This window comes from Cylas formicarius, unplaced genomic scaffold (assembly GCF_029955315.1).
Source record: "Cylas formicarius isolate icCylForm1 unplaced genomic scaffold, icCylForm1.1 PGA_scaffold_5__7_contigs__length_24384050, whole genome shotgun sequence".
In the NCBI taxonomy this organism is placed as follows: Eukaryota; Metazoa; Arthropoda; class Insecta; order Coleoptera; family Brentidae; genus Cylas; species Cylas formicarius.
In genome coordinates, this window is record NW_026844341.1 from 23,779,170 (window position 1) to 23,806,041 (window position 26,872).

Here is a 26,872-nt window from a genome sequence, read left to right on the forward strand (position 1 = left end):
TGTAGATGAGTCATCATTCCAAGAGCAATGATCCCTGAAGCAAGACGGAAGAGAGAATTACTTGTCAACAAAAAACAACGATATTGTTGCTTAGTTTCATATAATTTCTGTGGCAATAAATACGAACGATTTTAATTACTCTATTTGACGTTTTTGTGGACTGTGCCTTCTTATCATTTCTAAGAATACGGTTTAAGGTTAGGTTGCCGATTTTATAGATACCTGTTTTTAGGATGTTTTATAAAGATTTGGTGTGTTTCAGGGCTATTTTTGCGAAACACGGACCACTATTTTACTATGAAATCCATTATATATTTTTGAAATCAATAGACAACAATAATAGAGTTAAAAAGGGGTAAGTGGTAAATTGTCATCTGTTCAAAGTTTTAATATTAAAGTTTATAGAAATGCTTGGCCAATTCCATCACGTGCTACACACTTCGCATGAAATTAAACTCGTCAGATCAATTGTCCAGTTACGTCATACAATGATATCTTTATCCCGTTTAGTACAGGATGAATTAAATTCGCACAGGAATTTTGTTTGTCAGAAGTTTAGGATCAATTACGCAATTAGATTTGCGACCGTGTTCCTTATCGAGAGAAGCTTGTAAAATACTGTTTCTGGATCGCCTTCTTTCCCGTGTTTAAAAAAGGCAAAGTGACGCATGTTAAAATTTTACACGCCTTTTGTTCAAGATTCATTTCGGTGTAAATCAGTACGCTATTGCCAATTTACAAAAAACGAAAACGTCTCGGACGGCGCACATAAAGCATATCGACGGTTGCATGTTCGTCTAATTTTTTTCTAGCCATCTACGATGTTTTGGCTGATCATTTCCGTGTTGGCGGTTGTTACCTTGTGGTTTCTACTGGATCGACCGCTCCACCATTGGGAGAAGTTAGGCGCGAAACAAACCAAACCTTGGATCATCTTGGGCGACTCTTGGCCAACCGTATTAGGTCTCAGCAATTTTCCGGATATGCTTCAGACGGTGTACAACTTGTATCCAGAAGCGAGGCATGTTTGCTCTCCAGACACCGATTTGCTTCGCTGACACCCACAAATTTTAGGTACACAGGGATGTATCAGTGTTACACCCCCGCACTGCTGTTGAAAGATCCCGAACTGATCAAGTTAATTACTGTGAAGGACTTCGATCACTTCACGGACCGCAGTACATTCCTCGACCCCGAAGTCGACCCTGTAGTGGGCAGGAATCTTTTGTCTTTGAAGGGTGAGCACCTGCGTCCCTGGGCCCCAGTTCGATTTTTGAGGCAGAATATTTTGCAAATTATAAGAAAGATTTGAAATAATAATGTTTAATAATGTCTATATATTTACCACCTGAAAAATAAGAACCTGCTCGTGTTTATTAGGCCAGCGCTGGCGCGACATGAGGGCTACCTTGTCCGGCTCCTTCACCAGTAGCAAAATGAAGTTTATATTCGGGTTAATCAATGCCACCACACAAAGATTCGTGGAGCACTTGAAAAATAGACAAGGTGACGTCATTGAATTGGAATTGAAAGATGCCCTCACGAGGTAATAATGAGATGTAAAAAAAAACTGGTTCCGACCACACGTTTTTAGGTTCGCTAACGACGTCATAGCGACGTCAGCATTTGGTCTGACGGTCGACTCGCTCTCCCAACCGGAAAACGAATTTTATCTGAGTGGAAAAAAAATGTCCGATTTAACATCTCTGCGAGTGTTGGTCAAATTTTTCGGCTACCTTGTTTTCCCGCAACTATTCAGGGTAAGTTTAAGCAAATTATAAGACGGCGCATTATCGCGGCTTTTTTAATCACTTGCCAGTTTAAATTAACAGAGTCCAAATTTCAGACGCTGAAGATTGGTCTGCTGGACAGCTCGGCGACTCGCTTTTTGCAAAAGGTGCTGACGGAAACCATAAGAGTGCGGGAAGAAGAGGGCATCGTGCGTCCTGACATGATCAACATTCTCTTGGAGGCGAAGAAAGGTGCCAAGGATGAAGAACCCGTCCTGGTAGACACTGGGTTCGCCACTGTGGAAGAATCTTCTCCGGGTGAGTCCATCTCTACTCAAAAATAAATAAGAACTAAAAGTTCAGATTTTCACGAAAATTTCGTAAAAACCACCCCAGTTCAATCCATCTCTACTCTTAGGTAACTTGACAAATTATTTCAGGTCGATCCAAGTCGCACCCGGCGATCACCAACGACGACATAACCTCACAGGCATTCATATTCTTCTTTGCCGGCTTCAATAGCAGCTCGACCGCGATGTGCTTCGCGGCGTATGAGCTCGCCCGCCATCCCGAAGTCCAATGCAGATTGAGAGACGAAATCCACCAAGTCCAAAGGCATTGCGAAGGTAAAATTACCTATGAGGCCTTGCTGGGGATGAAGTACCTCGACATGGTAGTGTCGGAGGTGTTGAGAAAATGGCCACCCATCTTTGCGATGGACAGGGTGTGTACCAAACCGTACGTCATCGAAGCAGTGAAATCTGATGAGGAACCGTTACGGCTCCGGGTGGGAGACGCGGTCATTCTGCCATTCCAGGCGATCCACAGAGATCCGATAAATTACCCGGACCCGGATAAATTCGATCCGGAGCGTTTTTCCGACGAAAATAAGAGGAAAATCCGCCCTTATACGTATTTACCTTTCGGGGTGGGACCGAGGAATTGTCTAGGGTCTAGGTTCGCGCTATTGGAGGTGAAAATGTTGCTATTCAACTTGTTGGCGGCGTTCGAGCTGGTACCGACGGCGAGAAGCGTGATACCGTTGAGACTGGCGAAGAGGTCGCCTAATGTCGTCATTGAAGGTGGATTGTGGTTCGGGTTGAAACGTTTGTAGCGCTCTAAGCAATATAGTATTACGTTTTTAATTTGTACAATTGAAAATACAGAATGCTGCTTTTGGGGAGGTTTTTATTTTGTCGGCGTAGATCCGGGTTACTTGCGTAATATCGTCGGTATGCAAGAGAGAGTGACCAAGTCCAATATTAACAGTTTTAAGCTATTAATATTTATGAACAAATATAAAATTCAATTATTTTATGTAAGTTTATTTTAGTGGAAATACATATTGAATAAACCATATAACTATTATTATTATTATTACAACTTTCTCATGAATATATTGGGTTGTTCGGAAAGTCATTTCGTTTTTTTTGGGGAACATGAAAGACAGTTTTCGTATAATGAATAAATATTTTATTAAATTATATATTGGCCATTCTGGTCCAACACCTTTTGCCATCTTTCTGGCAGTAACATAATTCCCCTCTCATAAAAGTTTTGGTCCTTGCTTTCAAAAAACTGGTTCAGGTGGTTTTTGACATCTTCATTTGAGGTAAAGGTTTTGCCATCCAAAAAATTTTACAGGGACCGGAACAAATAGTAGTCGGAAGGCGCCAGATCTGGAGAATATGGTGGATATTGCAGTACGTCCCATTCAAGTTGTAAAAGTTTTTGGCGAGTGACCAAACTTGTGTGAGGTCTCGCATTATCCTGGTGGAACACTACACCCTTCCTGTTGATTAATTCGGGCCTCTTCTCTTTAAGTGAATCATTCAATTTGTCCAGTTGATGACAATAGACTTCTGAATTAATCGTTGTATTGTCCGGCAAAAGCTCAAAAAAAACGATTCCTTTGACATCCCACCAAACGGAGAGCATCACCTTTTTTTGGTGAATGTTGGCTTTTGACACGCTTTGAGCCGGTTCATCTTTTCTGCTCCATGACCTCTTGCGTTTAACATTGTTGTATACAACCCATTTTTCGTCCCCAGTAATAATCCGCTTCAAAAATGGATCATTTTCTTGACGTTCGAGGAGCGAATCACACACGTCAAAGCGACGACACAAATTTCGCTCCGTAAGGACATGGGGCACCCACACATCGAGCTTCGAGGTTAAGCCCGTGCCTTTCAAATGGCCATAAACAGTCGAATTCGACAAATTTAATCTCTCACCGATCTCTCGTGTGGTTATTCGCCGATTTGCATCAACTAATGCCTTTATCGCATCTTTGTCAGCTTCGACCGGCCTTCTAGACCGTGGTGCATCTTTGACATCAAAATTGCCGGATCGAAATTTTGACAACCAGTTCTGGCACTGGCGTACTGTTAAAACGCCTTCTCCATACACATCCGTCAATTTTTTTCTCGCTTGGACAGCATTTTTACCTTTTCTGAAGTAAAAAAGTAAAATATGACGAAAATGCTGCTTATTGCCCTCCATATTTAAAAGGGCACCAACCAAAAACTACTGCGTAGAATTAATAGAACTTTTTCACACACAAGCCTTGCAATATCAGCTCTCAAGACATATAATGGTTATGCGGCTTAAGTGTGAAGTTGGTTTCGAAAAAACGTAATTAAGTCCTCTGACGGGAAAAAACGAAATGACTTTCCGAACAACCTTATAAAATCAATTATTTCTTGAAAGTCTATTTTACTGGAAATACATATCGAAAGTAGGTTTTTATTAATCTACTACTATAATAAAATTGCATTGTTTCATTAGTCATAATATAACTATGCCTATTATTTTCCTATTCGAAGGAAATTAAGGTCAATTTGTTCACCTAACATTTATTAACTATTTAAATAACAAATTATTAAACAATAATAATTACTAATATTTTTGGGAATAAGTTTAATTAAGTCATCCTTTTTTGAGTAGCACTTTTTTAAATCTGATTCTTTCAGCGTACTACTGGGTCTACCATTTACTTTTCCTCTTAGATTTAGAACTCTGTATTCTTCGTTGTAATTGTGCCTGAACAATATTAAATATTTTGTTCCTTTTTCATATAGGCGTTGTTTCATGTAGCGCCGTTCTACTCTTTGACCCCTTTCGTCTCGAATCACATTTTTTAATGTTGATTCATTATAAGCACCTGAAATTTTATTTTTTCTTGGATTGTGCTACTGTCATAATTGTTTTCCAGTCTTTTAAGAGAAAGCGTCCTTTTGGGTCGTTCTATTGCACTATGCATCGAATCTGCATCCGTGTGATAAAATTCCTATAGGTAAAACTTGAACGATGTATTGGTTACGATTTTGTCCTCTGCGTGGGTCGTTGAAAACTGGCACTTCTTTAACTGTATCTGGTAAAGTTTTAAATCATTTCAGTATCGATGTCCCTATTTCATTACTTTCTCGTTGACCTATTTCAGACCAAAGATAACAGTGTTCGCTCGTGTCAAATAAACTCGTGAGTCAAATGCCGTTTACCGCTCTTGTTGCAAAATATACTATTTTCTACTCCCTTCTGTAAAATACCTAATTATACACCGACCTAGCGTGCGGGGAGCGTCACTTTACCACGTGAGTTTCTTGTCCCACCGATCCGAGCCTCTTCGGATATTTCCGGGATATTACCGCACGGGTTTAGGAGCAATCGTATGTTTTCGTAGATTTTACCGCACTGCTTGAATTTTGCCGTTTGTCAATTGTGACGGTCATGTTAGTGAATGTAGTCATGTTGTTTTGCAAAAATGTACCCAAAGTCACTCGTTTATTAAGTACTCGCTTTGCTCGTGCCAAATCAACTCGTGACTCAAATACCGTTTACAACATTTATTGCATAATATACTGTTTCATTTTTGGGTGTACCAAGCCTTATTTTTCCGGATGGAGTTTTATTATATAAGCATCCAAGAAAAGAAGACACATATCGATGACTAAACTGAGTCAACTTGCAAACGTGAATTACAACAATGGCTGGGGATGGTCAGTTTCGCAGGTAGATTCATTACAAATAAATCGGAAATTTTAGTTTCGTTAAATGAATTACTTAAAAATAACATAATCTTCACTTGGGAATCAATTCAAAAAGAGGCCTTTCAGACATAATATCTCTACTGAAGAAGGCACCTTGTTTAGCTTTTTACGATCCAAATAAGAAGATAATTAGTCAGTTCAGATTCAAGTTCATATGGCAGCACTTTTTCAGGTTGACGACTCTGAAAATAAAGAAATTGTGGCATACGCATCCAGAACTCTTAGACAGATCGAGGCGAATGCAGTTTCAAAACTTTAATAAAAAAATGCGGTCTAGGTACCAATGCCAGAAACATCTGAAAGTGATACGGAAGTTTGTGTTTCATCGCAGCCCGAAAATGAAGCTAGTGCGGTGTCGGAAAGTAAAATAGAACAAAGTAAAGAACAGTTCGTAGCAAATAGACGTTCATTGTGTCAACCGAAAAAGCCCGCTTGGCTAAAAGACTTTGTAATGTAGTTATTTCTTTTAAAAGGGGACAAGGGTTCGGTGGTCTGTGATGTTCCTATTCTATGGTCTAGAGAGGTTAGATGTGGCGAACTTTTGTCTAGGTATCTCGCGGTACCTCATGACGCTCTTAAATAAAGGACTTGTAGTGGAGGTCTCTTTTGTTATAAAAAGCATCCAATACGACAGTTTTGTGTGGTATTTATCAAAAAACAAACATGAATAATAAAAAGTTTCTATCAAGTTGACTCGCCCTGTTGGCCGGCACCTTGTATTGTACGGTTGTAAATCGTCTAACTCTGTCATTGATATATGTATTCACCCAGTGACGCAGTCATGTTTCAGTGGGAATTAAAAAAATATAAGGCCCAGTATTTTCAAACCAGATCGCGCTCGCCGCTGTGTGGTTACGATAAATTGCAGGGCTAAAAACGTCGGTGAAACACTGTTGATTACTCCGCATTAAAAATTACATTGAAATGCTGTTGCTGGCCCTCTTCGCTATGGGTCACTATAATCAAGCCCATGAGCAAAACGCAAACGCCAATTTGGTTTTTACATTTGCCGGAGGGCGCTGAATGATGCTTCGAAATTATTTTCGTTTCCACATCGCCCCATCAATGAGGTCAACTGTCGACTGTTGATTTAGGAATTGCGTCGTAAGATGGAGCCATTGGGTATTATTGACGATGCCGGCTGCTACAGATTGAAGTCTCGCGTTCTAGAGGTTATCAAAATTGAACCCAAGATATCAATCGTGTTAACCCTTGATCTTCTTGATCGTTATAAATAATATTATAAACAACATTTATTATCAGTTTTGCAAAGACCCCCCGGAGATTCAGTCAATTTTTGAAAGCGCAATATGGTTTCCAAAGGTGGCGATTTGGGTAAGAAAACTACCGAGATTTTTCCGAACATTAAAATCTGTTATCGCTTTTTAGCGTTGCTCTCGGTATCTGACAAAACTGGCTTGATAGAATTGGGGAGAAACCTAAGCAGTTTGGGCTTTAGGCTTGTAGCTAGCGGAGGAACAGCCAAATCATTGAGAGATGTGGGACTTCTTGTAAGAGATGTGTCTGACATATCTAACGCTCCTGAAATTTTGGGCGGGAGGGTTAAAACTTTGCACCCTGCGGTCCACGGCGGCATTTTGTCTAGGTATATAAAAAATAAACCATTATCTAAGTTTTTAATTTGTATTTTTCCAGGCTAATACCGTCGGATCAAGAAGACTTAAAGAAGCAGAATATTGAAATGATTAGGATTGTAGTCTGCAACCTTTACCCGTTTGTGCAGACAGTATCAAAACCGAATGTAACTATTGCAGATGCAGTGGAAAACATTGACATTGGGGGCGTAACTCTTCTCAGGGCAGCCGCTAAGAATCACGAACGCGTTACCATCATTTGTGATCCATCCGACTATGAAAAAGTTGTTGATGAGATCAGAAATAACCCCAAAAAAGATACTAGTTTGGAAACAAGGTACTTAATTATTTGCCAACAGTTTTAAAGTTAATAACACTTGCTTTTAGGCAATCGCTCGCCCTCAAAGCGTTCACTCACACCTCTGAATATGATCTCGCGATAACAGATTATTTCCGCAAACAATATTCCCCAAACCGGTCCCAAATCACACTTAGATACGGAATGAATCCACATCAAAAACCCGCCCAGATTTTTACCACCCTTCCTCGGCTGCCTCTAAACGTTCTGAACGGGTCGCCCGGCTTTATCAATCTTTGCGACGCTTTAAATGGCTGGCAGCTTGTAAAAGAACTAAAGACCGCTTTGGGATTACCGGCCGCTACTAGTTTTAAACACGTGTCACCCGCAGGTGCAGCAGTCGGCACCCCCTTGTCACCCGAAGAAGTAAGTAGGATAGTGGATAGTCCTACCAATGCAGTTTTAAAATCCCCAATAATTTAGGCTATTGTTGGCAATTGCAATTCGTAGATACAGGTTTGTTTTGATTAGGCAGATTCGTAAGGAGAAACCAAGGAAGCAAAAACAATAATCGGAACTTTTTGCACTTATGAAATTTATTAACATCGTAATCTAATTTTTTAGTTCATGGACGTTTCAGTAGTCCAACATGAATTTTATCAAACTTTATATTGATAAATGCTGTTGAAAAAAATCTCCCATCGCCGAAGTATAATTCTCTAATACAAATTAGTAATTAAACTTACTTAGACATTACACACATTTGTAATCACTTCTGTTACAATCATATTCTATTTTTTCTACCTATCAACGTTGTCGTATTGGAGGCTTTTTATAGTAAAAGAGAACTCCACACTACAAGTCCTTTATTTAATCTGCGTCATGAGGTTCGGACGTAAGCGCGCGAGGTGCCAGGCCCAGAGTCCCACATTCTAACCTCTCAAGACCATAGAATAAGAACACCACAGACCACCGAACAACCCTGATGCAACAAACGTTTTTCGTTTTTGTTGGTGTTAGGTCAAATTGTCTGGGTTTCTTTCGTTATTTAAAAAAAAAGTATTTTAAGATGCAGGAGAGCACCTGTAAGAAATATTATTTTGCCCTATATTGATGTCGATGATCAGCTCCTCAATGAGGTAACAGGTAGACCATTTAACTTAGAAATAACGTTAGGAACCTAACATTATTTCCGGAAATTATATCCCACACGTTACGATTTAAAAAATGATTTAGGCCTTCCGCAACGGCACTAGTCAGTATAGTCAAACTGAATTTGCTTTCCAATATTTGGCATTTTCGAAAAATGACCGTCGAAGCTTTGGTTTCTTTTAGATCATCCATTAGATCTTTTTTAGAATGAACAAGAATGAAACTAATGAAATGAAAATATTTAGAACGTGCAAGGCAAGGCAAAATGAAATAAAAGCAAATCTTTATTTCTTTTTAATTCATAACCCACAAAACTTTAAATTTTAGAAACTTATCTTATTGGTACTGACTCCGCATACGCCTTAAACTTTAGTAACGGGAATCTTATTTCGCTGTCGGTGGCGTTATCGAATAATAATTATTAATAATATGTGGTGCACTCTTCAAATAAGGTATAAAGTGAAACATTGATAAAATAAGCGGTGCAAACAGTACAAAAGGACCCACTCTTTCACCAACACCTTTCTAAAAGGAAAATGTTAGCGAGAAGGCCCCAGCCCTGTGACGCACTTTCCGCCCAATTTTGTTGTTATTTCACCAGAAATGTTAGGCAACACTTGTTTTTGTAGGGAGCGATTTATTTATTGACAAACTTGTTTTCGTCGTCGCGTATAATTGTGTAATGTAATCTATTTTCGGAATAGGCGAAATTATGCATGGTAGACGACCTGCTGGAAAGTATTACGCCTCTGGCCTCGGCTTACGCCCGAGCCAGGGGCTCCGACAGGATGTCGTCGTTTGGCGATTTCGTAGCCCTTTCGGACGTGTGCGACGAAGTGACAGCCCGGATTATTTCTAGAGAAGTCTCGGACGGCGTAATCGCTCCGGGGTATACCCCCGGAGCCCTAAAACTCTTGGCCAAGAAGAAGGGCGGAGTTTACTGCGTATTGCAGGTGGGTCTCGATGCCGTTCGAAATCGTCACTTTGAAAAATATGTTTTAGATCGACCCAGAGTATGAACCGGATCCCATAGAGCGTAAAATCCTATTCGGTTTGACTCTGGAGCAGAGACGGAACGACGCGTCGATCGACGCGTCTTTGTTTAAAAATATCGCTACTAAAAATAAAAATTTGCCCGAAACCGCGATCAGGGATCTTATCGTGGCTACCATCGCCTTGAAGTACACCCAAAGCAATTCGGTGTGCTACGCCAGAGACGGACAAACCATCGGCATAGGGGCCGGCCAACAGTCCCGCATTCACTGCACCAGGTTGGCGGGGGAGAAAGCTGATAATTGGTGGCTCAGAAGGCACCCCAAAGTGCTTACCTTGAAGTTCAAGAAGGGCGTGACGCGGGCTGAAATTTCGAACGCCATCGATAACTATGTCAACGGGACCGTCGGTAATTTTTCTCTTAGGATCCGGTATTATCACTCGTTTAGTCGTTCTTAGGCAAAGACATGGACCGGCAGATATTTAATTCGATGTTTGACACGGCGCCCTCTGAATTCACAGAACAGGACAGAGGTGATTGGCTCGCGACCATGTCGGGTGTTTCGTTGGCCTCCGACGCATTTTTCCCCTTCAGGGACAACATCGAGAGAGCGAAACTGGTAAGACCTCAATTTTCGCATTTTCGTGACGCGTTAACCGTTTTTCGTCTTTGCAGAGCGGAGTTTCGTTCATCGGAAGCCCGTCCGGATCTAAAAATGACGAGGAAGTCGTCCAGGCCTGTAACGACCACAATATTGTCTTGGCGTTCACGAATTTACGTTTATTCCACCACTGATACAAGCTTGCCTCTGCTTCATATTTTAATAAACGTTTTGATAGTATATATACATTTTTTATTATTAGTTTCAGTTTAAAATGAATAATTTTTCTATAAAATGGTCAAATTTGAGGATAATACTTATCTGGTTTTTTCCAAAGATTGTTGATATTTATTATTGCTAAAAAACCCGGAGAAACCGTTTCATCGCAAAAAAAGGTTTTCCTTGAGTCATCTGTGTGTAAAGAAACTTTTTAACAGCACCAATTTGAGGATAGTAATTACCTGATTTTATTCAGAGATTGCACAATTCGATCGTTTGATAAAGTAACAAAAACCAATCGGTTTTTGGCAATAAAAGATTTTTCTTGCTTCGCATATGTGTGTGTCACTTTTTATCGCTACCAATTTGAGGACATAATTACCTAATTTGATTCAAAGATTGCACAAATCGTTATTTTGGCGATCGTTAATTTTGATAAACGTTCAAAAATCAACAATTTTTTCTTTTTCGGCGCACCATCTGCACACGAGTTGTCAAAACTCACTCGGTCGCGTAGTTTTCATTCCGTGGTTGCGGTGGCGCGGATAGATGTCTGTACCGGCGATGATGACGTACAACTATTGATTGTAGTTTTCTGAGTCGGCGAACGCCATTTTGACAGATGCGTAAAAGTTGGTGAAGTGATTGAATAAATCGAAAAATCTGTGTTCATCCGTCCCGATTAACGAGTGAACGTTTTATTTTATTGTTATTTCGTGTTAACCCATCTGGACGGACCAAGGTAGGTCCGAATTTTTCGTCTTCCTTTGTCACAAAATCGGTTTCGTAATCTGATGTTTTCTTTTGACTTCTCAAGGAACGGATACCCCAAACCGTTATGTCCGACGATTTTGCTTCGGTATGCCACTGAGGCAGTGCGTTAGCTTCATCGCGCCCGCGATTATTTAGTGGTTTAGAGTGGTGCTGGGCTGGGTTCGCCATAAACAGTGCTAAAATCACTACCGAGTGCGATTTTGTAGTTTTTGTTGTCAATTTCAGTAAGATCGCAACTCTCCTTTCGCTTGGTCTTGTGGAAAAATAACGCCGTTGCCACTTTATAAATAGGGCAACTTAACGCGAAAGCAGCGCGCGGAACTTCATTAATCTTTGTTCATAAACAAACCGCTAGAAACGCTTACAAATCATTCTTCCTGCGTTTCTGACCTTGTCGTTTTTTTCTCTTAGTACGGTTTAGATCGTAATTAATTTAGATTTCGTACGCACAATTAAATTGCGTTTTCCGAATTTCAGGCAAAGGGTTCGTTCGTAGGGTTCTGCTTGATCTAAATGGTTGCGTGCAGACAGCATGTCTACTTTGTCAGGGACAGCCTCCAAAGGGGAGAAGTCAAAACCGAAATTTCAATCCTTGGATATAAATAGTTTGTACAAACATAGCAGGGTGAGTAGAGTATTCTTAATAAATAATTATTTTTACGCTAAGTGAAATGCTGTCTTCTTTGCATCTTATTGAAAAAATTGTTTTTTTTAATTTCCAGTTGCTTTATTCCTGTTTGCGCGGTTATTATTATTCCTTCCTTCGATTAGTAACTATCTATTCATATATGTGTATTTGCCTTGTGAAGAATAATTGGTACAAATAAGGAATGTAATTTTATAAGGTATTTTGCAATGAGGATGCCGAAAAAGGAACATGAAATAAATAAATTTTGTATTTGAATGTCTGTATTAATAATAAACGCTCACTAGAATTTTTATGTTGCGTTTTACATTCTATTATGGACAGTGTTGATACAAACTAGACAAACAAATTTGTATATCTCCATTTTTCATACAATTTGCCATTCAAGCTCTCAATTTGTCTTAACCTAACCTAGAAATATTTTATTAAGATCAAATCAAATGCCAAAGTATATGTTACATTAATAAGCACCTCTTTTTTCATTTGATATTTGTTAGATGTTATTCAATAAAGAGAAATGTTATATGGAACAGAGTGAGAGCAGAAAAATATTTGCAAATACATCGGAATCCTTTGACCAGGTTGATGGAGCTGCATAGAGGAGGGAATTGTTGATTTAGTGAATAAATAAACAAAGCCGAGTTTTATTTTAGATTTATTTGGTAGCGAAGTAGCATTGACCCCACCCCATTTTGTTTTTATTATTATTTTTATGTATTTTTTCTGCCAAGTCTCGTTGCGTTGGTCCGCGTCGTCACCTCGCGTTTCTTGCCCTCTTTCAGGGCGAAAATACGGAAAAACCAGCGCAAAAAAACTCGTCGGTCTACATCAAACATGGCATGCAAATATTGGGGAAGGTGCCAAGCGCGCGTCGCGCACCCGCCAATCTTCCGTCTCTGAAATCCGAGCACAGCGGATCGGACGCGGCGGTACCGTTAGTGCCTCCCGGCGCAACAGGATGGGGCAAGCAGCAAGACGCGCCGGCGAACCAGCAGCCCGCCGCGGTCGCCCAAAACGGTGCCAACAACAACGGCACCGTCGCCAACCACCATTACCCGACGTCATCCTCCTCCTCGTCCGCCTCTCCGAACCAGCCGCCGCAATTGACGCCTCACCAGCAGGCGATCGCGTTGCCCGTCACGACCCCCATTCCCCCACACACCAGCAAACAGGCCGCCCCACCTGCGCCGGGGGCGGCCGGCGCCGTCCCTTCCGCCGACAAACTGTGGAGTTCGGTAATGGCCGGACCGCAGGACGGACAACAGCCCCCCATTTATCAGAGCCCGCAGTTCCAGCACGAGTTCCCCAGCTTGTCCGCTGGCGATGGCGCCCCCGCGCGTTCCGACGCTCCGTACGGCGCGAGCGGCCTAAGCTTGCGGCCGCAGACCGAGGGCTCGTGGACCCAAGGCGGTCAGAGGCCCGGGGCGCCGGAATGCCCGGTCGCCAGGGCCGCCTCGGGCCAGTCGGGGGGCCCGCCGCAGCTTCAGGGCCTGGCAGGCCGCGCGCCCGAAGCTTTCCCGCCCCAAATACGCGGCGTGATGCCCTCGTTCATGTACAAAGGTAGTTTCCCGCAGGGAGGCGGCGGACCCGCTCAACAAGCGGCCGCGCCGCCGCCCAACCTTCAGGCGCGGCGCGACAACGGGCGACCGCCGCGTCTCGCGGACCGCGACGGGCCCGCGGAAGAGATGACCCCGAGGCCGATCATCCGCGAGGAGGAGCTCAGTAAGTTGGACGAGATGAGCAACGACCTGGGGTGGGCGGCGTCCGACGACATCGACTATAACCAGAAGCTCGCGTTCAGCGATGACGAGTCGGATCGCCAATCGAAGAAGGACGTCAGTAGGTCGCACCACCAGCACCACCATCAGCCGCCCAAGCAGCAGGAGGCGCGCGGAGATCGCCAAACGCCGCCGCGGTACTGGAATTCGGCGGCCCCGCCGCAGCCCTCGCGCGCTTCTAGCACCCGCGGTCGCTCTTCGGAGGACGAGGACCCGTGGGTGCAGCGACAGCGCCAGCACGAGAAGGACGTCGGCATGGCGATACAGCGGGCGAAACAGCGCAAAGAAGAGGAGGAGAAGCGGTTCAACGAGGAGAAGCAGCGGGCGGCGAAGAAGTTGCAGGAGCTCGACGAGAAGATGCGCGAGAAGCGGTTCCGCGACCGCGAATCTGAAGTGGGGACGATCAATCCGTCGAACGTGCCGCCGAAACCGATCAACCACCACGTCGACATCCCGTTGCCCGAGTTCCAAAAGGAGAAGGACGCGCGCTCGTCCGAAGCCCGTCCTCCTAGCGACGTCAAAGACGACGGTTCGTCGTTTAGACAGCTGACGTCGATCGAGGGCAAGAGCTTCCCGTCGCGTAAGCAGCCGCCGCCCACGCAACAGTCGTCGTCCTCGTCGAAGGCGGAACACCGCGAGCAAAACGGGCCGAGTTTCTCGCGCCAATTCCAAAACGACCTTCCGCCGCGGTTCAAACAGCAGCGCGGCGGTAACAACACCGCCGTAGCCGTCTCCGGCGGCGGCTACCAACAACAGCCGTATGATTTCGGGCGGTGGGCGGGGACCGGTGGTCCGGAAAGCGAGGAGCGCGCGACCGACTACAAGCGCCAGAGCTCGGACGAGGGCCACCGCGGTCCCGCCCACTCTTACGCGCGGTTCTACGGCGACGAAGGCGCCGCCCCGCACGACAGGTGGTCCGTCAAGGACAAGGCGCCGAAACACGGCGAGTACGGCGACGAGAAGAGGCCGCAGCGACCGGACAGTCGGCGTTCGCGCGACGGCGAACCGCCGCCGATGGGCTCGTGGAACGAGGTGATGGAATCCGCGTACGAGGAGAAGAGGGCGGAGCGCAAGGGCGCGCCGCTCGTTCCGGGGCCGATCACCAAGGACCGCATCGAGGCGGAGGACGTCAGCGAGAAACGGAACTTGACGCAGCTGAAGAAGGGCGAGATGGCGGCGGTGATGCCCGCCGCGAAGAAGCAGCAGGAGCTCGTCAAGAAGGAGGAGAGCGCGTGGGCCGACTGCGGGCCCGACGACGACGTCGCGACGGACGAGAGGCACCACGCGTTTGATTTTCGAAAACCGGCGCCGCCGCCGCCGCCGCAGCAGCAGCAGCACCAAGACGAACCGCCCAACAGGCACCCGAGGAACCAACAGCGGAGTTTCTCGCAGAGCAAGGGGTGGGGCGGCGCCGCCGGGTCCGAATATCATTTACCGGCGCAGCATCCGCGGGGATCGTGGAACGCGAAGCGGCAACCGCCGCCTCGGGGCGGTCACAAGCGCGACTATTACGGTCACGGAACGGACAGCGACGACGGCTCGACGACCGACAATCACTCGATCGAGTCGAGGGAGTCCAAGGCGAAACAGCGGGTCGGGGACAAGGACGAAAAGAATCGCGACAATAGCAAAACGGTCGGCGAGCAGAAGAAAGACGGGGGCGGGACGAGGAGCGGCGGATACGTGCCAAAGGGCGAGCCGTCGCGACACGGTCGGGGCGGAGCCAACTTCCGGGGCAGCCGGATGGGCGGCTTGGGCAAGCGGATCGACGGTTACGGGCCGCCGCCGTCCAAGAGCCCGTTCGGTGGCGGCGGTGCCGGCCACCACGACGACCGGGAAAAGAAGGCGGCGACCGCCCCCTCCCCTGCGGACGACGGACCCAACGACGCCGACAAAACGAAACTTAACCAGGAAGCGCTCGCTGCCGGAATAATCGGCAAAAGTCGCCAGTCGGCGACGGAGGAGGACAACAAGGGCCGGACGAAAGGCAGACCGGAAACGAGACGGAACAAGTCGAAGGGCAGAAAGGACGAGACCCAGGACACCAATTCCGAGAACTCGGACGGTAAAGATGGCAGGAGGTCGTTCGCGGGCAGGCAGCAGAGGAGCGGGCCCGGCATGAGGAGCAGGAATAACGCGCCGCCTCGCATGGGCGGCGGCGAGAAGAAGCAACCGTACGACGGCGCGAGCAAGAGGGCGGCGGACCCGCGGAACGCGTCGGCGCACGCCATAGCCGACATTACGTTGAAGGGAAAGGAGGACGGCGACGAGAGGTCCGAGAAGAACGAGCACAGCGGCGACTCGGAGGGTTTCCAAGAGGTGAAGAGCAAGAAGACGAGCAAGGAGCGGGTCAAGGGGGGGCCGGACGAAAAGAAGCCGCCCGCGAAGAGCGACGCGAAGGACGCCAAACCCGAGCGGAAGCCCGTCGGTAAGATAATAGAATTTAATTAAACAATTATTCATTGTAAATTTTTACCTCACTATGACATTGATTTCCAAAACGGGAACGTAGTTTTTTTTTTCTTTAAACCCCGCAGGCGGAGCGCCAACTAAAAATCCCGGCGTCCAACCGACCAAACAGCAACAGTTCCCGGCGCAGTCGCCAAATCAAACGCCGCCGCCGCCGAAAAACACCAACCAATTCGATTCGAGGGCGGTGCGTCAGACGAAGCTGCCGCCGCGATTTGCCAAACAAAAAATGCAGAAGCAGCAGCAACAGATGCAGCAACAAATGATAAGCGACGGCGGCGACGCGGTGGCGGGCAAACTGCAACCGCCCAACGTCGCGATGTACGGCACGAAGGAGGCGGTCGCGGCTTCCGCGGTCGGCGGATGCGCGTGGGATAAGCCCCTCGGGCCGCAGTTGCGTGGCGGCGTCGAGCGCGAACCGGCCCCGCCTTCCGGTATGCTCGGCATCGGGGCGGACGGCGCCGCCAAGCCGGAACCGCCGGCACCGAGTCCCGGCGGTGACAAGGCGGCGTCGGCGGCGGCCAAGTCGCCCCAACTGCCTACCGACAAACCGCTGCTGGACGGCGCTACTCCCCCCGTTAACACGATCATTTTCGAGAACACCAACTTTAAGTCGGCGCCGGGCGCCCGTGGGGCGGCGCCGCGTAACGGCGGCGACAAGGCGAGAGCGAAACCCGACGACGACATGGACGGCGGCTGCGGCGTGTTTGCCAAACCGATCAACGAATTGCTGCAGAAAGCGGAGGCGGGCGTTGGCGGCGACCCGGACCCCATTCAGTTGTCGGCGTTCAAGGAGGACACGTCCGACATGAAACTGGACTTTTTCGGCAGCGATCTCGCCCATCTGACAGACGACGGCGGGGCGAAAGTGACGCCGTCGAAGACGCTCTGCATGTCGAAGAGTATGACTAGCGCGAGCAGCACCATCTGCAACGCGGACTCGCTCAACATGAAAATCGCGTCGGTGAAGAAGGTGTGGGAGACGAGCGAACAGGAGACGGAGGACGGCGGGGGCGGGATCAGTTTCGGCGGCCCCGTGCTCGATCCGAGCGTATTTAAGGGCAACGACGGGCAGGACGACGGCCACGAGGGGTACAGTCCCGGGCCCAATCAGAACGCCTCGACGACGACGAACGTCTGCAAGGTGAGCGCGGCAGTTCGGTTAGCGTACTTTTTTTTTTTTCCTTAACCGTTAACGTCCTCTTCTTTACCGGCGGCCAAAAAAGGATTTATCTTTTTCCATATTCCAAAAGAGTTTCAATTTTTTCGTTTTTTCGAAAACGCCGGGAACAGGCGGAACACGTGTACCGAACCGAAAAAACACCCGTGTGCAGTAGATCCTTGTGCGAATAACAATCGCCCATAAAAGGAAACTTTTAAACGATCGCAGGTGAAACCCACTCAACAGGTGACCGGCGGCACTAGCCAGACGGTGACGACGAGCCAGCAGCAGCACTCGGCGATCGTGGCGCACGCGATGCTGTTGGGCACGCCGTTGTCGCCGCCGCCGATGGCCGCCCCCGCCGTCATCGGCGCCGGGGTGGGCCTCGGGCCGCAGCAGTACACGCCGGCGGCCGCCGGCCAGCACATGGGCTTTCAGACGACGGGCCACGGCCCCGCCGCGCCGGCCGGCTCCACGCAATACGGCATCCCGACGATCCCGTCCCCGCCCACCGTGCTGTACAATTCGACGCAGCAACAGCTGCAGGCCGCGGCCGCGCAGAGCGGCCTCTACGGCGCGTTCCTGCCGACCGCCGATCAAGCGAGCGTCTTGGGCGGCCAGGGGCGGAGCCAATTCTCGCAGTACGCCCCGTACCACGGCCTGAGCCAGGCGGCCAGTTCGCCGTACAACGCTCAGTCGGTAAGTTATAAAATTATTCGACTTTGAAGTTGACGAGTCACTCGGGGTGGAACGTGAGCGAATTTAAAATTTATTGCGTCGTACAATAGTCATTTTGCTTTCGAAAATATTATATATATATGATGACACTATATTCCGGGATATCATCCGTTCGCTCGTTGAACTCCGACTGGAATCCTGCAGACGTTTCGCCAAAATCTCACTTGGCATCTTCAATGCTCGCGCTCCGAAAACACTTGGAACACAGTATATATATATATATATATATATATATATATATATATATATATATATATATATATATATATATATAAATTATTATTATTGTGTTTATTTTCCAAAAAAGTGAAAAAAAAACTTTACAATTTAATCGTGACAAATTTTTAACAAAACATAATAATTGGCAAAGTATCCCGAAAGGCGCTTTTAAAGTAAACCTTTTTTGTGCAAAAAAAAAAAAAACACTCGTGGACATCAATCTAAAGTTTAGATTACCAACTACGGAGAATAACACACGGAAACGCAATTGACGAAAGCTTACAACTAACTAATGCCCTTGCGCGGGTGTTACTCGAGTCACAGCTGGTCGTTGCAGATGACCGATTAAGTCGCTAACTCACTGATTTTCGGACGGCCTCGCTTGTATTTATATACCTACCTACACACCTACCTAATTGCATTTTTCCGGTTCTTTCGAAAACGCGAGACTGTGTGGAAGTTTCGAGCGAGGAGGAGTCAGCTGTTTGGGTCGGATGTATTTGTGCAGAATGCTATTGGGTTTTGAATATCGTCGCAGGTAGTTTTTATGCGGGTCGTCACATTACGAAGTAAGAACGCGTTCAGACGTACTCCCGATGGTACTCTTAAACGGCCCGCGGGCCGTTTTTTCCCCATCACTGATCTAAACCACCCAAAAACAATCGCCAATCGTTATACAAGTCATATGATTCTTCTTCTATTTAAGTCAGGTTAAGTCGTTTTAACAGTATACTGGTATATTGTTTCGATTTAGGGACTTTATATGAAAAAAATCTTTGAAATACCGTCGTGTTATATCGAGGTAAAAGTGTCAACTATTTAAAATATACAAGTTTTTCCGACAAATATCGGCTGATTGGTTTTTAATGTTTTTTAAGTAAAATCGAGGAAATGTTTGTATAAGGTGATATTCTCTAATATTGTAAGAAAATCTGAAGGAAGAAGACATTCTGAACCGATATCTCGGCATATGATAACCTGGACATAATTAATGATTCGCACAGAGATAATTTTATTTCACAATTTGGACAGTTTCTTGAGCAATCCATAGGAGTATTGTCAGAGCCAATTGACATGACATAACATCCATAGCCAGTTTTTTTTTTTTTTTTGCGACAACTCTCCGCTTCTGTAGCCCTGACCAAACGCCGCGCCTGCTCCGGATATTCCCTGCCTATCGCCGACTTCTTGGAACCAGGACCATAGTCAACGCGTTTGACTCATTTTTCACTACGTTTTCAATGATGATTTGCTTTTGGTCCGTGTTTATGAGACGTACATGGTGATTTTACCTTTCAAAAGCGCTGAACGATTAGAACTACAATTAAGCGTCGTCGCGCGGGCGAATTCGGGCCGAACTGACGCCCCTTCGTCTCTTTTCGCCAGGTGTACCTTCAAACGGCGGCCCATCCGCCGCCGACCGCGCAAGCTCCGCCGGAGCTCTACCCGAACATAAACAGCTACAGGCTGTCGGCGACCGCGCCTTTCGGTCAAAGTCAGCAGCTGAACAATCCGACGACGGTCCTTATCAGTTCGACGAGCAACAGTCTGATGTCGGCGACGGTCAAGCCCAGCAATCAGCAAATCAGCGCGATAGGCACGAAAGCGGGCGGAGTAGGTCAAGCGTACCAGCAGCAATCGCAGCAGGGCCAGCAAGTGTACATGTACGACCCGTCGATTCAGGCGGCGAATTACTTGCCGAGCGCGAGCGTGATGCAGCGCGGCCACGCGGGGCCCGTGCAAAACAGCGTCATGCAGACGCTGCAGGCGTCGTCCTCGTACTATTCCGGATCGACGGGTAGGAATACGCGACTCCTTTCGGCTAGTGTCCGCCGGGATAAACGAGTTTCTCGCGGTTTACAGGCGCCCAGAACGGATATTTCCAGCAACCGGCTAATTCGACGTTGCAGTCCGCCGGGCAGCTGCCGCAGCACCAGGCCGGCTACGGGCTTCAGAGCAATGTATTCGGGACGCACGGTCAATCGCACAGCAACACCGGTCTTCAGGTATGACATCAGATTCGGGTGTACCGCTTAAGAACGTACAATACAATAACGCATTATAAATAGATAAATTGCAGAAAATTTCAACCCCTATAAAATGATATATAGCTACTTCTACCTATCAATAGACTGCTCGCACCTATTTGAATTTTTACAGAAAAGCTACTTAATGGGCTGCGCAAAGATAATTATAGGCCCCTCCTAAAGAAATCGTTTTAATTGCGGTATTATTTACCAGAAAAAAGGTTCACTGGCGCCCTTTAAATATGACGTCACACGCGAAACGTCATCGTTCGGCTGTCAGTTTTCGTGTAGGTGTTCGATTCGTCAACGTATATTATTACTACAGATACCAATCTTATTTGAAACATCAGTCAGATTTTTATTATTTTTGAATATGAAACACATAATTCAAGAAAAAAAAATTATAATAAATATTACATTATTACACTATACAGAACTTCCTTGTTTTCGTCAACATTAATGTTATGTTGCTTATAAAGTACATAAATTTTGTATTTAACCTCGTTTTTAACTTATTGTATTTACTAGAGCACAAGCAATATTTATAAATAAAGTCCAATCTGAGATATTGTTAGTTAATTGCACTGCGCAGATTTGGTTCGTAACTAATTCCGCAGATTAGCTCGTACTCCTATCGAGGAATTTCTTTTTCCGTAGATTTTGAGGTACTGGCTTTGTCTGTTTGTTGACTTGTTCTTTTTACAACTTGGCTTCCTGTCTTCCTGGCAAGTAAAAATGTGTAGAACAATATCTGTTACTATATCTAATTACAAACCGATCAAGCGTGCGGGAAGCGTCACTTTACCACGTTTCCCACTGATCCGAGCCACCTCGGACATTTCCGGGATTTTACCGCACGAGTTGGGGAGCAATCGGATGTTTTCGGAGATATTTCCCGCGCGTTGAATTTTTACGTTTGTCAACACGCTTCCCTCGTGACAAATAAACTCATGGGTCAATTGCCGTTTTCCGCACTTGTTTTCCGTATCTTGTTCCAACTGAAAAAGACACATCAGTTTTAAAGACAACAAAGAAAATTGTGGTTAAGATATTTATTATACGAAACTCGAGTTATATTTTCAAATTTAAATTATCTTTTAACGCGAAGATACATTAAAATAGTCGTCACAAAGAAAAACATTGTTTTTTGCAGAAATTTCGTCATAACCACGTTTCATTGCCTGCATCCACACATTTCGTCGGTTTTCATCTGTCGATAATTTAATAAATGTCTTTTGAGGGGTAAAAGTTGTTGTGCTTTTACAACTTGGCCCAAAACAATAACCAACCATAAACCATATCGAAAAACGTATCAAAATCTTCTCCACTATTCAACGCGTCAAAAATCAAAACAAAAGTTGCGACGTGACCGTAGCCTGAAATGCGAACGCCCCGTTTTAGCGGAAATTTAAACATTTTGAATTTTATTTGTTTAAACAAAATGTTTGGGGACACTTTTAAAGTTAATTACGTTATTAAAAAATATATGTGCACCACACACACACACACGATTATAGTAAAAACCGAATTGCATTGTGCTCGTTGTCTAAAGAATTCCGGTTTTAATTTGCTTTCAAAAAGTAATATTGATAGGACTTTTAAAAAAAGAGGAATGGTATTGTAAAGCTTTTAAATATTGTAGGAAAAACTTGTGTGAAAGAGAGACGTCCTGTGCGGTGGTGGAGAGATGAGAACCTTAAATCTAAGGTTTGAATGAACATCTGTCCTATGCGTTATTTTATTTGGCAAGTAAGGTGGACTGTTAAGTTGAACTGAGGTGGCTTTTACTGACTTACTTATCAAATGTAAAGCAAGCCAGTTATTACAAAGTATACTGACCATCAATTTTACAATAGGTTCATAAACTTAACAGACGCAACATTTTCTAAAAATGAAATTGAATTTCTGGGAAAAGGTTTCAACTTTAACTTACAACACTCGCACATTAATAGAGAATTACACTGCTTAGGAATCGATCGTGAATTAGCAATTAAGGACATTAACGATTCTAATTTAAAAAAACATGTATTAGCGAATATAATAAACTCTCAATTAATAGATAACAACAAACACAAAGAAATTTCTCAAATGTCACTAGTTAAAATTATCAAAAACAAAGCTTCTACAAATAACATAATATTTACACGTGCAGATAAAGGGAAGACAGTCATAGCTATCGATCTCCCAGAATATATTTCAAAAACCAACAATTTTCTTAAACCAGAACTTTTCCAATGTATCAAACACGATCCTACCGAGTTATATCAAAGACAAGTCAAGGATGTAATTACTAACTCCACACTATTTAGTGACAAAGACAAATATTTTTTAACAATTATGAATCCACAACCGCCTAAATTATATTCTTTAGTTAAATTACATAAACAAGCTTTGCCCATTAGATCAGTCGTGTCTTATGTAACAGCTCCAGCAGTTAAACGCTCTACAAAATTAGTAAATATTTTAAAGTTCCACACAGATTTTAAACCAAAATTTACAATAAATAATTCTTTTGAATTAATCAACAAAATAAATCCCTTCTAACGCCACAGGTTAACCCATTGGTGAAACAAGATTTATTAGATTGCTTAATAGTATCTTTAGACCAAAATTATTTTGAATTTAATGGACAGATTTATATCTCTAAAGAAGATTTGATTATGCGAAACCCACTTAGTCCTTTGTTAGCCGAGATTTTTATGGATAATTTGGAAAATATCATACTAGAACATCCTTTAAGTAAAAGTTTTTCATGGTGGTATAGATATGTGGACGATGTCTTTGCTTGCTTTGTTGGAACGGACAGACAATTGAATTCTTTTTTAAATTACATTAACTCAATACATAATTGTATAAAATTCACTATCGAGATTGTACAGGATAATTCTATTAATTTTTTAGACTTAACTATTACGAAAGTGCAAAACAATATATCATAAACCTTCACACACGCACACAGTCATACATAACAGCTCAAATATATATTTTATACACAGACTTCTTAATGCGCCACTCTCAACAGAAAATTACAACAAAGAACTTAATATCTTTAAACAAATTGCACTGAACAACGCTACAATCCGTCCATTATAGATAAAATTATAAATGAAAAACAAATACAAACAACATTAAACTCTATTTATCCGAAACCAAATTCAGAACACGAACAATTTAAAACAATTACATACATAGGAAAACCTAGCGAAATAGTTTCAAAACATTTGTCAAAATGTGGTTCAAAAATAGCTTTCAGAATTGATAATAAATAAATAATAAATCGAAATGTCCAAAATCCCAAAAATCAGGTGTCTACAGGTTGAAATATGGATCTTGTCCTAAAATTTATATTGGACAAACAGGTAGATCGTTCAAGAAACGCGTTAACGAACATATAAGAACGTTTAAAAACAATAGTCTAGATTCTAATTATGCTACACACTTAAACACAGAAAAGTACATTTTTGACGACAATTTTGATATATTACACACAGCCACAAAAAGTAGAAAATTAAATTTATTGGAAGTCATGGAGATTAACAAAATGAGACATTCGAATGTATTGCTTAACGATCAATTAGATTTAAATACCTCTCCTTTATTTTCGGTATATATAGTAGCAGGTAGTTTGTAAATAATACATTTGATAAAGACACGGTGTTGTCGAAACAATTGTCATGTCATAATATATAATTTCGTGAAAATCTGAACTTTTAGTTCTTATTTATTTGGGACTGTTAGGAGTGTAGTCTAACTTCCGATCGTCTTTTTGTCGTGATGAACTGCTTTTGGTCCGTGTTGATGAACATCTACTTGATTAGACCATCAAAAGCGCTGAACGACGGTCTGTATTTCCTCCACCCTTTCGTCCCGTTAGCAAACGCGATGCAACCGTAAACGTCGTTCCAGGGCTACAACTCGCACTTTCTCTCGACGTCGATGCAGATGGCGGCGGCGGCCGCGCTTAACGCGCAGCAATTCATGAAACCGAACCCTTACATGAAGAGCGTCGGCGGCGGCCAACAGATGGGCGGGGAGCAGGGAGTCGCGAGCGGGAACGCGGTGTCCGGCGGCCGCCCGCAGCAACTAAAGAGCCCCGGCGGCCAGGAGACGCTCTCCTCCGTCTTCAACTCGGGTAATTATGAATGGAGTTGGCAACATTTCCTTTTTGTTTTCCTCCGTTTTCTCTTCTCTTAAAACTGTCAGTGTTTGGGGTGGTTGCAGCGCCGCAGATACCGTCGCCCAAGTCGCGCCCAAACGCCAAGCACATGCCGCAGCAGTCGAGCCCCACGGCGCAGAGGAAGTATTTTTATCAGGGCGTCGGTCAACAGAATAACGTAAGTGGTCCGTTTTTCTTGAAAAATTTTCCTGACTCGGTGCGTTGTCTTACTGTCCTTACTCTCCAACTCGGCTATTATATCGGCAATTGTTTTTAAACGTATAAACAGTTTTAAAAACTTGCCAAATTCATAAAAATGGTAAAACTGTTTTTTAAGATGTAAAAATTTGAAATATTGAAGCCCCACTGTTAGAAACTTTGGAGTTTAAACTCGTAAGGTAACAAATAAGTTTGTTGGAGTTTAGTTTCCCTCCCAATAATATACAATAGGATCTGTTTTTAATTGGCTTTAAGTATAGTTTTACTTTCTTAGCAAATTATTAATTTTGACAAGGATTTTCGTGTTTTAATAAATTTAACATTTTGCCAAGGCTGTTTAGAATTTTTGTACATTTTCATTTCAAATCCAAGATGGCAGACCCATTTTAAAAATATGGAAATTTGATACCACTGTGGATAAATGATAAAATTAAAGTAATTAAGCTCTTATTATTTCTCTTATTTGGGCGAACATTATTTGACGGCCTTAACTTATGCTGTGCTCTGTTGTTGCTAAAGTATATAGACTAAAATTATATGATATAATTAATTGAAAATTGGCGGTAACCGTCTTTAGTTCGTTCTAAAAACCCCGGGTGGTCTATTCCGAAAAAAGTTATTTATTCAATGTAAAAAAGGTGTTAAACCAGAAAATGCGAGAGACCCGTCGCCTACACCTTTTATTCTGGTGATTTATATACGGGTGTGTCAGATATCAAGTCCCCGTAAATAAAAGACGGCGATAAATCTGACAATATTGGTCGACAGCAGCGTAGGCCGCGTCAAAAGCTTCAGTTTTCTGATACACGCTGGTATAAATGTTTGACACCAGTTTGAAGTTATTAATTTAAAAGTATTCCATTCATTTTGCGAAAGTTACATTGCGGGCCGCGGAAAAACGAAAACGGACTGCGAAACCGATTTTGTACATTACGTTCCCGTTACTGGAAACCATTTGGTGACAGGTTCAGCAGCGGTACCCGACGCCGATCCAGCGGCCCGTCAATTTCCAACAGCAGAACATGAACCCGGGTCCGCAAAACAACCCGGCCAATCAGAAGCACAGATCTAACACGAACAAGCCGCCCAACAGGCAATATTATAGCGGCCAGAGTGAGTATTCGCGGAGTGGGGGGTACCGGCGGTAGTAGGGGGACTGACGTCGGACATCCGCAGGCAACGCCCTCTCAGCCGGTCAGACCGACAAGGGGGAGGAGTCGAAGGCGGGCGCGGAGTCTAACGCGGTGAAAACGATGAACGCCAGCCCCACGGAAATGATCAAGGACAACATTAAGGAGGAGGCGGCCGCCTTGAAGGACTAATCTTTAAGTTAAGCACTAAAAAAAAAATGGTTTACGGTTTTTTTAATTATGGAATTGCGAGCAGAGCGCACGTTTCGCGCGTTTCCTACAGATTCCTAGGACGAAAGTGTATTTAACATACTTAAAACAAGAAAAAGTTATTTATTACGTCGGTAGGTGCTGAAAAAACGTCACCGGTTACTAACCTATAGGTAAGCTTCGTGTACGTGAAATGACGGTGTAAAAATTCGATTTCGAGTAAAACGCGGAACAGAGAAGCGAAAAAAATCAAACCGCGGAGTTGCGGCACAGCTTTCTCCAAGGCACTGTAGCTTCGCCTCATGTAATTTTTCTACCATAACCTTCTCCTTTTCGATAGGACTTTTTACGCGTAGCGGGGACGGCAATATAGTGTACACGATGTGAGCAATTATTTTTTCTGCATCCGAGTTCGAAAATTTAGAAACTGCGTATTCGTTTAGTGAGAGAAGTGACACACAGCGAGATGTTGTTCGTGAGACGATAGACAAAACCGTAGGACTGCCTGTTTTGTTTTTCTTTACAGTATCAGCAGATTTACTCGGATAAAACTATGTCTTAAGATATTATTTAAACATTCTAGTAAAATACATGGTTTAAATAAAGTGTACGGCAGTTTCCGTTCCGATATATCCTTTTCTAACCCCAACCCCCTCCGTCAACTGACTAACACCGTTGCATTGGAAGGTTTATAGTTGCCAAACAC

General features: G+C 44.3%; 3 protein-coding genes across 10 annotated transcripts; all 3 read left to right on the forward strand.

Annotated features, from left to right (window-relative positions):
- Positions 1 to 70: 70 nt before the first annotated feature.
- LOC132701671 (cytochrome P450 9e2-like) lies at positions 71 to 3,098 on the forward strand. 5 transcript variants are annotated; one of them, XM_060669769.1, is made up of 9 exons: positions 71 to 197; positions 263 to 355; positions 406 to 643; positions 813 to 1,021; positions 1,075 to 1,238; positions 1,381 to 1,546; positions 1,595 to 1,760; positions 1,847 to 2,048; positions 2,171 to 3,098. In XM_060669769.1, the coding sequence occupies exons 4-9, from the start codon at positions 822 to 824 to the stop codon at positions 2,842 to 2,844; spliced, it is 1,572 nt and encodes a 523-aa protein (XP_060525752.1). In that variant the 5' UTR covers positions 71 to 197; positions 263 to 355; positions 406 to 643; positions 813 to 821; the 3' UTR covers positions 2,845 to 3,098. The 5 variants fall into 5 exon arrangements, with proteins under 5 accessions (XP_060525752.1, XP_060525754.1, XP_060525753.1 ...); XM_060669771.1 differs by lacking the exon at positions 406 to 643; XM_060669767.1 differs by lacking the exon at positions 71 to 197 and having other exon boundaries at positions 225 to 355.
- A 3,832-nt stretch (positions 3,099 to 6,930) lies between these two features.
- LOC132702398 (bifunctional purine biosynthesis protein ATIC) lies at positions 6,931 to 10,672 on the forward strand. The gene is made up of 8 exons (XM_060670991.1): positions 6,931 to 7,114; positions 7,169 to 7,385; positions 7,436 to 7,711; positions 7,762 to 8,098; positions 9,529 to 9,777; positions 9,827 to 10,226; positions 10,277 to 10,437; positions 10,494 to 10,672. Exons 1-8 carry the CDS (start codon positions 7,090 to 7,092, stop codon positions 10,611 to 10,613), a joined length of 1,785 nt encoding a protein of 594 aa, XP_060526974.1. The 5' UTR covers positions 6,931 to 7,089; the 3' UTR covers positions 10,614 to 10,672.
- A 562-nt stretch (positions 10,673 to 11,234) lies between these two features.
- On the forward strand, positions 11,235 to 26,841 carry LOC132702658 (uncharacterized). 4 transcript variants are annotated; one of them, XM_060671444.1, is made up of 12 exons: positions 11,235 to 11,380; positions 11,890 to 12,037; positions 12,841 to 13,293; positions 13,339 to 16,264; positions 16,374 to 17,449; positions 17,696 to 18,166; positions 19,811 to 20,222; positions 20,288 to 20,430; positions 24,358 to 24,583; positions 24,655 to 24,785; positions 25,792 to 25,939; positions 26,003 to 26,841. In XM_060671444.1, exons 2-12 carry the CDS (start codon positions 11,945 to 11,947, stop codon positions 26,146 to 26,148), a joined length of 6,225 nt encoding a protein of 2,074 aa, XP_060527427.1. In that variant the 5' UTR covers positions 11,235 to 11,380; positions 11,890 to 11,944; the 3' UTR covers positions 26,149 to 26,841. The 4 variants fall into 4 exon arrangements, with proteins under 4 accessions (XP_060527427.1, XP_060527424.1, XP_060527425.1 ...); XM_060671441.1 differs by having other exon boundaries at positions 12,841 to 16,264; XM_060671442.1 differs by having other exon boundaries at positions 12,841 to 16,264; positions 24,673 to 24,785.
- The last annotated feature ends 31 nt before the right edge of the window (positions 26,842 to 26,872 follow it).

What these genes read in the sequence shown, in the direction of transcription:
- LOC132702398 (XM_060670991.1), top strand. Translation starts at nt 7,090, where the DNA reads ATGGTTTCCAAAGGTGGCGATTTGG. An exon ending in GATACTAGTTTGGAAACAAG is followed by an intron (nt 7,712 to 7,761) that starts GTACTTAATTAT and finishes ACTTGCTTTTAG; the next exon opens with GCAATCGCTCGCCCTCAAAG. An exon ending in CCCCCTTGTCACCCGAAGAA is followed by an intron (nt 8,099 to 9,528) that starts GTAAGTAGGATA and finishes TTTTCGGAATAG; the next exon opens with GCGAAATTATGCATGGTAGA.
- LOC132702658 (XM_060671441.1), top strand. Translation starts at nt 11,945, where the DNA reads ATGTCTACTTTGTCAGGGACAGCCTCCAAAGGGGAGAAGTCAAAACCG. An exon ending in CGCCGTACAACGCTCAGTCG is followed by an intron (nt 18,167 to 19,810) that starts GTAAGTTATAAA and finishes TCTTTTCGCCAG; the next exon opens with GTGTACCTTCAAACGGCGGC. An exon ending in CTCCTCCGTCTTCAACTCGG is followed by an intron (nt 24,584 to 24,654) that starts GTAATTATGAAT and finishes TAAAACTGTCAG; the next exon opens with TGTTTGGGGTGGTTGCAGCG.
- LOC132701671 (XM_060669769.1), top strand. Translation starts at nt 822, where the DNA reads ATGTTTTGGCTGATCATTTCCGTGTTGGCGGTTGTTACCTTGTGGTTT. An exon ending in AACTTGTATCCAGAAGCGAG is followed by an intron (nt 1,022 to 1,074) that starts GCATGTTTGCTC and finishes CACAAATTTTAG; the next exon opens with GTACACAGGGATGTATCAGT. An exon ending in TTTTCCCGCAACTATTCAGG is followed by an intron (nt 1,761 to 1,846) that starts GTAAGTTTAAGC and finishes TCCAAATTTCAG; the next exon opens with ACGCTGAAGATTGGTCTGCT.